The sequence below is a fragment of the Gopherus flavomarginatus genome, chromosome 2, assembly GCF_025201925.1.
Source record: "Gopherus flavomarginatus isolate rGopFla2 chromosome 2, rGopFla2.mat.asm, whole genome shotgun sequence".
NCBI classification, from domain to species: Eukaryota; Metazoa; Chordata; order Testudines; family Testudinidae; genus Gopherus; species Gopherus flavomarginatus.
In genome coordinates, this window is record NC_066618.1 from 38,484,074 (window position 1) to 38,498,081 (window position 14,008).

Below are 14,008 nucleotides of genomic sequence, written 5' to 3' on the forward strand. Positions count from 1 at the left end.
AGGGCCGGCTCTACTGTTTTTGCCGCCCCAAGTAGCGTGCCAAATTGCCACCGTGGATGGTGGGGGCAGTCTTTGTGTCGTTACGGCAGCACACGCGTTTCCGCGGCGGCGGTGGCAATTCGGAAGCAGCTTCTGTATTCAACTGGAAGATAGAAGCTGCGCCGCGCGGACAGATGAACATAAAAGCTGCTGCCGAATTGCCACTGCTGCCGAATTGCCACTGCCGCGGAAATGCGTGTGCCACCCTAATGGCACACGGACTGCCCCTGCCCTCTGCGGTGGCAATTTGGCACGCTGCTTGGGGGCAAAAACACACAGACTGCCGCCCCTTGCAGATTGCCACCCCAAGCACCTGCTTGGGATGCTGGTACCTGCAGCCGGCCCTGCCTCCATTCTTCATTTCCAAAAAGAAATATAAAACTTTACAACATGGCTATATGTAAAAACTTTCACCGTCTTCGGTGGGATTGAAGCAAGCCATCAGTAGTCATATAGAATTCTGCTTTTGGCTGTGCACCCTTAGAAGTGTTAGCTGAAAATAAAATGTGCATATACAAGGAGGTGTTTTCTTTAAAAGAAACAAAAAACACTTTTCATTTTTCTCTAAATGGTCCTGACTCTAAACAATTGCTATGTACAGGAGAATAGCCTGCAGAGATCTGTGTTTTGAGATGTAGGATAACAAAATTGTCTCTTAAAATAAAATTACCGTTCCAGAACTAAACTCCCTATCAAACCCCTCACCTCCTACGCGCACAAGACTCTATATATTACAAAAATATTCACTTCTTTGCTAAAACTTTTAAACAGAGTTATAGCTTAGTGCTATAAACCTGAAAAATTTGTAATGAAAATAATGGTTTGTAATGGAAATTTGACAGACTAATTACAGCGTTGCTTTAATTGTCTTATTTCAGTTTTGTTCCTCTAACAGCTGTTCAGTTATAGGGATCTGTTTGTTTTTTACTCGGTCCCTGTTGATAATCATCTTAAAATATATCTTAGAGAAGAAATCCTAAAACAAGAAATTTTAAATTTCATGAGACTTTTATTTTACCTCAGCTTGTTTTGGCAATAGAGATGTCTTGGTCTGTAGTCTTTAGATTTGGGCTTTCATACTCCATCCTGATTATATTGCCATGGAGATGTTTCCCATTAAATACAAATTCCTGGTTTATAGCATGTATGATAACTTGATGTGGATTTTTTAGTAAGTAATAGATATAACCTCCATAAAATCCCTCTGCTCTGGGTGATCTATATCATCCTAGTAACTTAGTTATATTTAAGTAGTTACACAGCAAATGGTTGTACATGTGCAATTAATCTGATATTTTGTTTTATAGTACATCATTCACAAACCTGAGAAAAGTAAAAACCAAATTGAGAGCACAAAGATTTGTCTTATCTTATCTTGCAACTGTATACCAGTATAGTCATGGTAGTTTCAAATTAAAAACAAGCTGAACCTACTTCAGAAAATACATTTCTTTAGACATACTGAAACTGAGTTTGCATGAAAATCCTATAAGCAGAGAATTAGAGTAAATAATATTAAGGGAGCAACATATGTTAAGGCTTGAGATTTAGAAATTTAGCTTGTGATTGAATGGTGACTTTCTTGAAGATAAACAGATGTATTAATTTGTAATTTGTCTTTTTGATCTCTAAATTAGCGCAGAAGTTTTACTGGTTAATTTTAAGAAAGCAAGTGTTTGAAAGTTTTGGCAAATACTAACTTGTTGTAATGAATGTATGGTAATGAAAGAAGTTAAGAGGAGAGCTGAATTAGAGTGACTGATTGTTCAGTCATGTGGGTCAGGCTAGCTGCATAGCTTGGTTGTTAGACTGATTGCTCAAATTACATTGCCTCAGGTCCTGCATTTGGTTGGCTGTCTCCTCAGATCTTAACAAGGTTCTGGGAATTTGTTTCTGACAAAGTTTGCTTTGTGTTTTTGCAGGATGCTTCATCTGCAGACATTAGGAAAGCATATCGCAAGCTTTCACTAACTTTACACCCAGACAAGAACAAGGATGAAAATGCAGAAACCCAGTTTAGACAAGTAAGTGACACATGCTATACTATACTTTTTTTTTATGACATAACTTTACTTATTAACATCAAGAATAAATACAGTTTTGATAACACAGTAATATTTTGAAATTAATAGTAATTTTCAAACAGGGCAGAATTATTCCTGTATTAGTTGGATTTAGTGTTGGACAAAGGTCATACAAAATGTTCTGAAGCTAGTTCAGTAACTCAGATTAGCATTTGAGTATTTGAATACATTTGATTTATAAGTATTTTAAAATATTTAGATGTATTCCTGTTAACGAAAACAAGTGTTTTATTCCTTTCTCTCTGTGTAAAAGCATACATACAAACTTCTGTTAAAAGGGAAGGTCTGTTTGTAAGCCTTTTACCACTTTGCCTTTTAATAGAAGTTGGGGAAAAGATCTTCTCATCAGTCTTCATTATAAGTCATTTAATGTAGATATCAATAAAATAATTATCTTAAGTCTTGATTCATTTCCCCTCTGAATCTTGACATTTAACTGAGCAATAGAGTATGCCTGTCATAGTTCAGCTTTACCAGTTCAATGTTCTTCACAAAAGGAAGGCTACTTGCTGTGTAGTGTTATAACTGGAGAACCTTTAGACCTATTGAAGGGACACTATTAACTTAAAAATCACATTCCCGATGGAAATTTTTACCTGTATTTGAGACAAATATCACCTCAGACTGAAATATTAGAAAGAGAGAGAAAAATCTGTTTTTAAGATTTGATTGCTTTGTGCGTGGTGCTTTCACTCTTTCCTTTTCATAATCATTTTCTTAATAAAAGCAATGTTTTTATTATAGTTGGTGGCTATCTATGAGGTTTTAAAGGATGAAGAGAGAAGGAAGAGGTGAGTACACTTTGCATATTTTTTAAATAAACCTCTCATGGGTGCTAATCCTACAGAATTTATGCACATCCTTAACTTTATGCACTCTGAGTAATCCTATTGACTTCACTGACTCTCACAGAATATAGTTAAGCACGTATATGTCTTTGCATGATTTTGGGGCATAATTTTTATTTAGCTACTATTTAAAATAAAGAGAATGTATATAGGTATATGGCATATGTTTCAGTGAGATAAGATGATTACTTCCTTTGATTCTGAACATTTTTTAAAACAGTTTGTATTTGGAGTGAAATTTTCTCTGCTAGAACAATCTCTAAAAGACTAGCATTTGTAGTTCTGTATTTCTGGATCATGTCTACATGGGCAGAGAGCCATAACTTGGTGAGTTACAATTTTAGACATGTGAGTTGGGAATTATAATCCACTTTGCCCACCTGTTGGTTCCTTCTCACTACATAAGAACTTTCACATGATGCTTAGGTACTCTGTTCCTGAATGTTTCTAGCTTCATGTATTTTGCTATTTTTCTTTTTTAAAACATATAATTATATTAGTGTCTGGATGAACCTAAGGGTTTTTTTAAGTGGTAGATAGTTGCCCTGGTATATAATTTAAATATTTGACTAGTGTCCCCGAAGCTTAAGTGGTGTTCCAAGAGTACCTGAAAGATAGTAATGGACAGTAGCTTGTGTTTGGACTGCTTTCCAGAGGACTGTAATATGCCTGTACATACAATCTGGTTTTAGGATATCCACTTGAACTAATGGTTATCGGGTTAACTTGGCTAAAGAAAAAGAATCATGCTCCCAGCACAGGAGTTCTAGTGAAGTATATTAAGGTTTACTACTCTCTAAACAGGGATTCTCAGGACCTTCTCCTGAAGGCTTTTGGCTTTGTAGAGATCTTGGCAGGAATCCATGTCTCATAGCAGAGATTGTCCTCTGTCTGGTAATCCTATGTTTTGAACAAGCCATGGAAATGTGTTTAAGAGTTTTTTATATTGTGTATGTTTTCTACTCTGCCTCCCTCTGTGGAATTTCAGCTTGGAGTCATAGATCAAGGAAATTTTGGAATTGTAACAACGGGTGCGGTAGAAGGAAGGGGGTCAGTATCTGTTTTAAAATGTTTCCAAAAGTATGAATTAGCCTGAAATCTTATGTCTTCTTGCTTTATGGGTGACATCATTTTAAATGTATTTTCTATTTCATCATAGTTTAATGTTGAGGGAGTTTATCATGAGATTTGTCTTTGGAGTGCCATGGGAATTTTCCCACATCTTCCCCCCACGATCTTTCTTCTCTTGTGATTGTGATTCAGTAGCTTGTAACTATTATGTATTTAAGCCTGTCTACCTGAGAAAATCGTACCTATTTATCTAAACCATTTTAGAAATTTATATATTGAAATTGGTGCAGCCTCTTCATATGAAAATTTAATTTCATATTAAGGAAGCCTTGTATCAGGTTAGCTTAAGTTGATACATTACAAACAATTTTCTCATATGGACGGGGCCTTCCTGATATTTTTGTCTGTTCGAGGGTGTGTATGAATGCTAGCCATTCTATAGGCGAAAGGGTGGTAGTCACCTGAAAAGAGATTTCTAGAAATAGTATGCAATCTATAGTGTAAGATCTAGTTGTCCAATCTCTTCTTCAAGAATCCTTTATCATTTGGATTGGGGACCGAGTTGAAAAACTGATCTGACAGATATATACGTAAGTAGAGGCACTATTCAGACCCCTGAAGGCACAACCAACTAATAGGTAACTTTTCCTTGATGCAAGTCTCAACTATTCATGCTTTGAATCAGTCCTCTAAAGGGACATGCCTGAGGCCAGATAACACACATTCCCCCCTATAACCTTAAAGGTCTGGAGCAGCAGGCAAAAAGGGATAGTGACCTCTCTAAGAGTCTTCCTACTCCTTTGATGGTTTGGGGGAGGCATTTCATGAGCTGGTGGGCTGACCAGTGGTGCTCAGGTAAGCCACTGTCCCTTGTGTACCTGGGAGAGAGTATATAAGTACTGTCACTCCAGCTGATAGCTCTCTCTTAGCAATCCCCCGCATAGGAGGTGGTGTTTTTTTGGTCTGCTGTGGGCATTACACTAGTTGCCTTTTGGGGAGCTGGAAAGAAATTTTCCCCTCAATGTCATCAGATTGGCTGGCAGGTAGCGTGGATTTTTTTGCTTCCCCACAGCAGCTTAGGACCTGGTCAGATAGGTCAGGAGGTACAATTCAAGGTGTCAGAATTTAGCAGGTGATAGGTGTCCGGTGATGGTACTTGTTCCATAGGAAGTCTGGTTCACTGATAAACTGAAAGCAGTAGTGCATATTAGGGGATGGTATCCCCTAAAGTAGCTGGGGAATGGATTTGGGGCTTCTAATGTCTGGTACAGTGAGACCAACCCCCTTTCCTCAGCCCTTTAAGCCTCATGGAAGGGGAAGATGATCAGGCCTCAGCAATGGGCTAGGACCAGGTATCAGTGAGGGCTGATGGCAGCCCTCAAATAGGTGGAAAAAATTGAAGAAGAAATGATGACCTGCACTGTATAAGTTACTGCCAGGTAGTTCCCAGATGAGTTAAGTTAATGAAGTTGTAGGTAATTAAACCACAACCCTTGCATCTTGTCTGTCTTCCTGCATGTCTGGGAAAATGATTGTGTGTATACAGAAACAATAGTTACACTTCACAGAACAAATCAGTGGAGTAACTCCTTTCAGCAGGTTAAAAAAATTTTTTTACTTTTAACACATGGAGTTAGGCATGATTTTTATTTTTTATTCTCTTTCATTTTGGAGCATAAACATGCCTTGCAGTATTAGTTTAGTAGTGGTAATTTTTTATGAGAACAAAAAATAAAAACCCTGTTTGTCTTTTCCAGGAAGATTCACTCTTGCCAGTAGAATGTACCGCTTTAGCGTATTAACACTTCATATTTTCCTTTTTTTATTTTAATAGTAATATAATTTAAATGTGCATGTAATATGCGTTAAAATATTATTTACTTTATGTACGTGCTGTATACACAGTAGTGCAGTGCACAGAGCCCTTGATGTAAATTAATCCACATAAGTGTTATATGCCAGATAGGATCTTACATAGGCTTTCTGTGCTGAAGTGAATTTCACCCAGTAAGATTTTTATTGGATAAAATTACAAGCTAAACTTGCTAATAGTCATTACTTTGGTTTTAATTTGTAGAGAATTTATGTAATTTTGAACAAACTTTTCCATTCACTACATCTAATCAAATGTCTTAACAATACATTTAACCCTTAGTGTTCTTAACTAGCTTTTGGTTTATACATCCACTTTCTGTAACATTGTGATTTTCATTACAGCAAGCCATTAGTGTCTGAATCAAAATAAGCATCCTTCTAACACTAAATGATGAGTATACCTTAGTACTCTGTGTAATTGACTGACTTTACACATAGCATATGGAAAATATAAAGTGTTCTTGACCATATTTGCATTACATGTTGCCTTTGACAGTTTATGGGGAAAAAGCTTCAGTGGTGCTTTTTCCTAAGATTTATATTTTAAATTATAAGAGCTCATTATTTCAGACTTGTTTATTGTCCCTTTTGTAAACTACATCAGATCTCTGAAGTAATGTGTGAAATGTGAAGTGTCCTGAGCTTTAAAAAAATGGCAAATATTTTATCTGATTGTAAAATAGATTAATTATACTGTAATGTTGAAATCAGCTACCAAATTTAATTGATTTTTCTTGCACTATACTAAATTCTAGAGAGTCTAAAAACTACAACATGAATCATCGTAGGTAGGTGAAATTATCACACTTTCACAACTGTTTCTTAATGGTGGTACTAAATTTTAAATTAATATTTTTAATGAAAGTTTTACTTTCATTATGAAGTTTACTTTCTTGTGCTGTGATTGTTACTTCCTGGTATTATTTATTTCCCACTGTAAATTGCTGACTATTTCAAAGTTCACAAAACTGGTGGGCACTCTCATATGCCATATACAAGTTGCATTATGTGTACTTGCACACATCTGAGGACAGGAAAAAATAGACAGATTAAATGAAATTTTGTGGGAAGGAGAGGTAAAGAGTAATAATTTAAAATAGGTTGATAAAGTAAGAATGCTTTGTAATTCAATTCTGAATGATTCTCCTTGCTGCACATGCTTTGCCTATCCTTCATAGCTGCTAATTTTTTTTTTTTGCAAATAAGTACTTTACTGAGTAATGTGTATGCTTTTTAATTAAACAATGTCTTAAATGTGGAAAACAACATTAAAAATTATGGGAGGCTTTTGAGTAACTCTGGGATCATTGTTCACTTGTAACCCTAAAAATCATCACGATAGCTTTATTTTTCAAATATAGTGCTTAATTACTATAGAAAGCAATGATTTATCTTTCAACAATATATATTCTAAAAAGTGGGTTATAATAGAAGCTATCTTCCTTTAAAATGGCCAGTCGTGTGAGCCATAATGTTCATTGATAGTAAAATCAATAGAGCATTGATTCTAAGACATAATCCTCAGAGACTGTTGTTCAGAACACTAGACATAGCCAAGTAAATACTGTGTACTATTTAGAGTGTTTAATGCATGAAATTCTGCTGTCTTAAATTTGGTTATGTGTTAAACAGGACTGATATATTGTGATGATAAGACTGCATTGTTGATAATCATAATACTGGAAAACAAATATTTAGCAGCATTATTTTATCATAACTTATTTGTTTTTCTCCTCTAGTACATAACTTAAGTTTAGTACTTAACTTGTCCCAGTGTATCAGAAAGAAAAATATTTAGTAAATTAATAGTAATGTACAAAAAGACTTATCCTTTTCCCTTCACCCTCAGGTGTCTCTGAGAGCTTTAAATTGATGGCATACACAAACATAACATTTTGTTAGCAACCTTTTTTTCTGAAATCAAATTATTCACTGTCTTGGTTGAATATAATCATTTTTGCTTCCAAAATATTTCTCTTGTATTTCAGCTCTAAACTATTCAGTAGGACTACAATGCATTATGATTTTTAGATTAAACAAGTGTTCAAGTGGTTGTGTTTGCTTGGTTTGCTCTTGAAATATACAGTTTTCCATTCTTTAGTAGTTTAAGTTTAAAATGTCATTTCCTAAACTAAGTGCTGAATAGGTTTTTTTATTTTCTTTTTCTTATACAAGTAGGTTATTGCCTCAAGTCTTTTACTGATTTATTGTGAAGGAAGAAAAAAGTTATCCTAAAATCAGAATTTACATTTCTTGATATTAATCTTATAAAATTATGAAAATGTATATGAAGACAATTTCATGGTATACATCTTATTTAGTATGTAACCATAGAAGTCAGCAGAATATTGTGCTTTAAATCATTTTCCTAGTAAATTACTAATAATGTCTCCTGCCTTGAACAAATAAATGGTCATTTATCAGAAGTCAAATTTTCTAGATTTGTTGAATTAAATATATTTTGCACTTAAAACCAGTGTTTTTCCACTAAAAAAAAAAAAAAATGAAGTTGCCAGTAATAAATCTTGGTTTTTTTTTAAATTTCTTAGTACATCTCCAAGGTATCAATTTAATAACTATCAAAGTAGCTACTGCAGTTGTTGCATTTAAATTGATTTACATGTCAAGACTGGCAGTTTAGCAGCTGCGCTATTATTCCTGGATCGGTCAATTTACTTGAGAAAAACCTACTACTGAGTTCTACTGACCTGCATGACAATATAGGCCCTATTTCTATTCCTGTAATTAGGCCTGCGAGTAACTCAGAATATTTTTAATTAAAATATTTTGGTCAATGTGTTGCACCAAATTAGGCCTTTCAGTGCAGATTTAATTCTAGAAATGGTGTGATTAGAATATGTAATGAATTGCGTTCAGTTTAAGATTAACAGGTTGTGTATCTTGAACATACAGTATTTGAATGTGACTATTTCAAGTTTTATATTATAGCTTTTTTCCTCTAAGTTTTTCCTCTTCATGTTTTAGATTAGGTATTTTAAATTTAAATTTTATAGGGTTATGTAAACCATTCTTGAAGTACATTAAATTAATTAACAGGCAAAGACTGCTTATGTTAAAATACTTCAAGGAGTAAATGTGGAAAAATAAACTGACTTTTTTTATTCAAATGACTTTTGTAAGGACATAGTTATATTAATAAAAGAGAATAGCCTTAAAATAGATTAAACAGTTTAATGTGAGCAGGTTAACTTTTCAGTAGCATTCTTTAGAAATAAACAAAGTTGCCTGGATCCTATGAACCTTGATTTCTAGCATCATAAGCAAGAGTTTAATTAGAAGGTACGCCTAGCTAGAAGGTTTATGATATAACACCATAAAGAAAATCAAGAGCCAGATATTTTACCTCATTATTCATGTTTTTAATTAGTAAAACACTTAAGTAATTGAAACTTGGTTCCTTGTGTTCTCATATTTCAGTTATTTCTCTTGTTGTTCACTTACATCCTGGGGACCTGACCATTGATTGATAGGCATGCAGAACATACGTCCCATTCGACAGCAAGTCCTGATTCATAAAAGAATCAGATGGGGGTGCTGTAGGAGTAGTAGAGTTTACCACCTTTCTGCAAGAGATGGGAAACATTTCCACATCATACTGCTCTGAATTCTGTCTGTCCCCTGGTATTTCAAAAAAGTTACATTATTATTATTATTATTATTTTACCTTATTTTGTGGTGTTGTGGTAATTTGTCTTTAACATGAAGTGAGTTGGTTTATTTCATTTTAAACTCTCCATGAAAGCCTGTTATATTTGCTACTGTAGGTATGATGATATTCTGATCAATGGACTACCAGATTGGCGACAGCCTGTATTCTACTACAGGCGGGTGAGAAAAATGAGCAATGCTGAGCTGGCATTACTCTTGTTCATTATTCTCACAGTGGGTCATTATGCTGTGGTTTGGTCAATCTACCTGGAAAAACAGCTGGTAAGTATTGGTAATAAATCAAATGCACTACAGTCATTGGTTTATCTGAATTATTGCAAAAGTTTCCAAATAATAGGGATTTTTACTATATGTCCCTTTCCATTCAAATTCGTTTTCTGGTATTTTAAATGGTTAGTTGTATTAGTAGCAAAGATTTTATTATTTAGTTGTATGATTGATACGTTCTATATGTTCTAGATTCAAAAGTCAAAATGAAATAATTTTTATATGAATGTAATGTAAAATTTTAATTTTTTATACAGTCGCTGATGACAATTAGTGAACAAAAGGGTTTTTTTCTAGTTATCAGAGGAAAGAAAGACAGCAGACACCTTCTCTACCATCTGTTGAAGCAGAAACATGTCCTTCCATGGTCATGCTTTTGGTCTTCACAAATGTTGGGCGTCTCTGGTCTTGATTTTCAGAACTCATACTCACTTTGGCTTTCCCTGTTCTTATTGGAGGTTATTTCCAAAATAAAACCTGATAAGTGTTCTCTGGTCCATTAGATAAGCAGTCAAAGCTAAAGCATTTTTCAGTATTTATTCTCCTCCATGCCCACCCCCACCCCACCCCTATATGTCTTTGGAAGCTTTAAGTTGATGGTACAAGCGAACATAACATAAAAAGCAATCGATTTTTGTTTATACTCTTTAAAAAAAACAAATACAAATTGAACAGTATTCACACATTAGCATCTATTTACTTTTTATTTTCCAAGCTACATTATTAAAGTTGATGAATGAGAAAGGAGCCAAGTTGAATGCTTTCTCTTCTTAGAAAACTTTGATTGCTATGGAGATACACATGACTGACAGAGCTGGACTTCATGTGTGTTTAAGGACTGGATGCCATGGCAACAGTTATTGTTAGAGATAGATGATTTTACTTAATCATGTAGGACCCTAGATATATTTGCATAAATGCTACTCTAATGTTTATCCTTCACAGAAGAGTTCCAGTAACATTCATAGAGTACATGTTAATGATAATTGTAACTGTAATTCTTTCTACATTAAGGATGAACTGCTTAGCAAAAAAAAGAGAGATAAGAAGAAAAAGACAGGAGGCAGGAGTACAGATGAAGTAAAACTTGGGGCTGCTGACAAAAACGAAAGGTGGGAACAGTTACTAGTGTATTTTCATATTTAAATGATTTTGTCAAAGGTCTACTTCAGCTATTAAAGAAATTGATCAAATATTTTACACACTCAGCATGTATGCTTGTATGTGTGTGTCCACACCGAAAGATAATCTCTTAAATTTATGAGAATGTAGCAAGGCTGGCAATGTGTACTATGATTGCTGTTTATATATATTCAGGGAGGCATTCGTGTGGGTTTGTAATATGAAATGTGGTTATGTGGAAGATAGAAAGTAATTGTAAAGCAAAGAATGTATAAAGTCTAGTTTATTTGCAGAAGGGTGCTTATGGTTTATACAACAATTTTTGCAAGAAATTTATTACAAGCTTTTCCACTGAAGATTTAAATTAAATGTAAACTAACATTCACCATTATTGAGTCTTTAATGTATTGAATCTCTAGTAAATGCTGAAATTTTGGAGATTCTTTAATGTTGTTTGTTTCACATAGAAACAAAAGCATTAGTAAAGGATTCTGACGCTGCTGTTTAGTTAAGAAGCAACATAGGGAAGTGACATCCAGTATACTCCAAAAGAAACCACCATTTCTTCTATTGATTTATAGAAAGAAATAAAGGGTTTAAATAGTTCACACAGCAGGGGCATGAACTGGATCAATGCAGGATGGAGATCAGAGACTATTCTGCCTGTCTTCTATTCTGATGACATCAGTGAGTAATGCTTCAGTGAACTGCAAATGACATTAATTTTTATGTATTGGTTTATTTATGCTACCGTCTTCATATCTAGTTGTCAGCGCTTGTGAACACTTTGGTGATGGTTAGTCTTCTTTAGCTGAAATGATCACTTAAGTCTTAGGGCTTTATTTTTGTGTAAATGAAGAAAAGTCCTGTTAAAAGAAGATTAAAAATATAACAATTAATAGAAGCACATTGTCTAAATCTAGTCTTGATTCTTTGGTTTGTTACATGCTTTTTAATGGCTTCAGTATTCACGGTTTATATTTTATATTAATGTTTATGCACTTTCAAAATGGATTAATAAGCATTTTGAATTTTACATTTCTAGTTTGAGGCTGTAGGAGAGTTTTACTGATTTTTGTAAACAGGTATATTGTGTAATGAAAATGAAAATGTATTTTTAATATTTAAAATAATTTTACTTTGCTGTAGATCATTGGAAAAACCACAGTGGCGTGATTTGCTTCCGTGCAAGCTGGGAATTTGGTTCTGTCTTACTGTAAAAGCATTACCTCAGCTGTTGCAGGTAAAAATACAATTTGCACCCCACTTTTTTGTGGGATTATTTTGCTAGTTTCATTATGCTGTGATCACACAGTGTTACTTGTTCACATGATTTTTCTGTCCCCAGAAGTATTTTTCTTATACAGATAAATAATATCCTTAAAATAATTTAAAAGTTCATCTAAATGTGAATATATATTTGTAAAATGGGTATTTCGTTTAGTATACCCTACAATTCTAATTGTAGTTCTCTTATTTATCTGCACTCTGATTTATAAACAGGCAAGACTTTAAGAATTGTTCAAGAATAAATAGAAAAGGAGGGTGAAAATTACATGTATTTTAGGAGAAGCAGCAGTGTGTGGAAATAAACTGTTAATGGTAACATTATAATTATAGCTTAAATGTATATAAAATATACAGTATTTGTGCAATGTATATTAATATCCAGTTCAAATTTAATAGGAAACAGGGAAATAAATTGAGGGTGTTTTTTTTGTTTTTTTTTTACTTGGAGTAATTTTAATTTTACCCTTTTCACTGGCAACTGATATCTACCTTTTCCTCAAATTAATCCACTAATTTTTTTTGTAATGGCTGAGAAAATTTTTAAAGAATTCATTCATATTCAAAAATATGTCAGTAGAAGGTTAAGGTTGTACAGTTAGTACTTTGGAGGAGGGAAAAAATCAGGAAAAGCAAAAATTAACATTAGCATAGGAACTTAAATTTGTTCAGCCTGACTGACTGTAGTATTCTACTTTAAGTGTATAACAATAGATTTATTTGTTAAAGGCACATTGTAAGATACAGAGGTTATGTAACATCACCAACTTAGTGTCATCATAGTCTGGAAAGTGTCTATGGAGAAAAAATATCTTCTTACATAACAGATTTTTACGCCCTGTGGTTTTGGTCATATCTCCTTTAGTGATTAAAAAATAAGATGGTTGCATTTTTATTTATTATTTGTTTCTCTTATTAATAATGTAGAGTTGCTATGAATCAGGGAAAGAAAGCAGGTTTAGATTTTGGCTTACACATCACTAACATAATTATTAACTAAGGCACCACTGCTGGAACTGTTTCCATGCAGATGAAACAGTTGACTTTATAGGAATGGCATATTAAACAAGCAAGAAAGCAAAACAATGAATTGTTTTATCTGTTAGCAGAATAAACTTACTAAGGAAGTCAGAGACAGTAAACATGGTTCTCAGGATTGCCATTTTTAGTGACTTTTTGAAGGATAACTTCTCTTGAATGTTAGTTGTAGACATCTTAACTGCTTGTATTACCTTGCCTTTTAAAAAAAAATGTTGTAGTCTTGATATTGTACTAAAGTAATTTTTAGTTAGTTTTCTTATTTTAAAGAAAACATTGGTCACTTCCCGGTCACAGTTGGGCTTTTAAGTTCATTCCTCATTTTGGTGAATGAGTTGGGGGAGGAGTGAATTCACAAATTGTTGCTATCTGTTGACAATTTCCTGTATTGGTTAACAGGACAGTAGCACATCTTATCGTTTTGATTATTTTCTTCATTTACAATTTGTCTGATCCTTTTTCTAGGAGCAATCATGGTGTATTGTGTCATTAGACTATGTTAAAAAAAATTTTTAGATGCCTACTGAGCATACCCAAGTTACTTTTCTTCAATCATGTAACTTTATTATCGAACACGGCCAGTGATATTCCATAATTGATTATATTTATAGGCTAAGTTTAAAAGCTCCATCTCTATTTGAATGAAGTGTGTGTAGGAGAGAAAGCTGTAGCAATATTTTGGCGGCA

At 33.9% G+C, this 14,008-nt stretch overlaps 1 protein-coding gene across 1 annotated transcript in view; it reads left to right on the forward strand.

Moving 5' to 3' along the window:
• The window catches only part of DNAJC1 (DnaJ heat shock protein family (Hsp40) member C1), a 201,298-nt gene that overhangs the window by 88,027 nt on the left and 99,263 nt on the right, over positions 1 to 14,008 (forward strand). Inside the window, exons 2-6 of the mRNA XM_050942302.1 lie at positions 1,962 to 2,063; positions 2,868 to 2,914; positions 9,703 to 9,868; positions 10,889 to 10,986; positions 12,146 to 12,239. Coding sequence (XP_050798259.1) covers positions 1,962 to 2,063; positions 2,868 to 2,914; positions 9,703 to 9,868; positions 10,889 to 10,986; positions 12,146 to 12,239 — 507 coding nt within the window. The remainder of the gene's footprint in view (positions 1 to 1,961; positions 2,064 to 2,867; positions 2,915 to 9,702; positions 9,869 to 10,888; positions 10,987 to 12,145; positions 12,240 to 14,008) is intronic.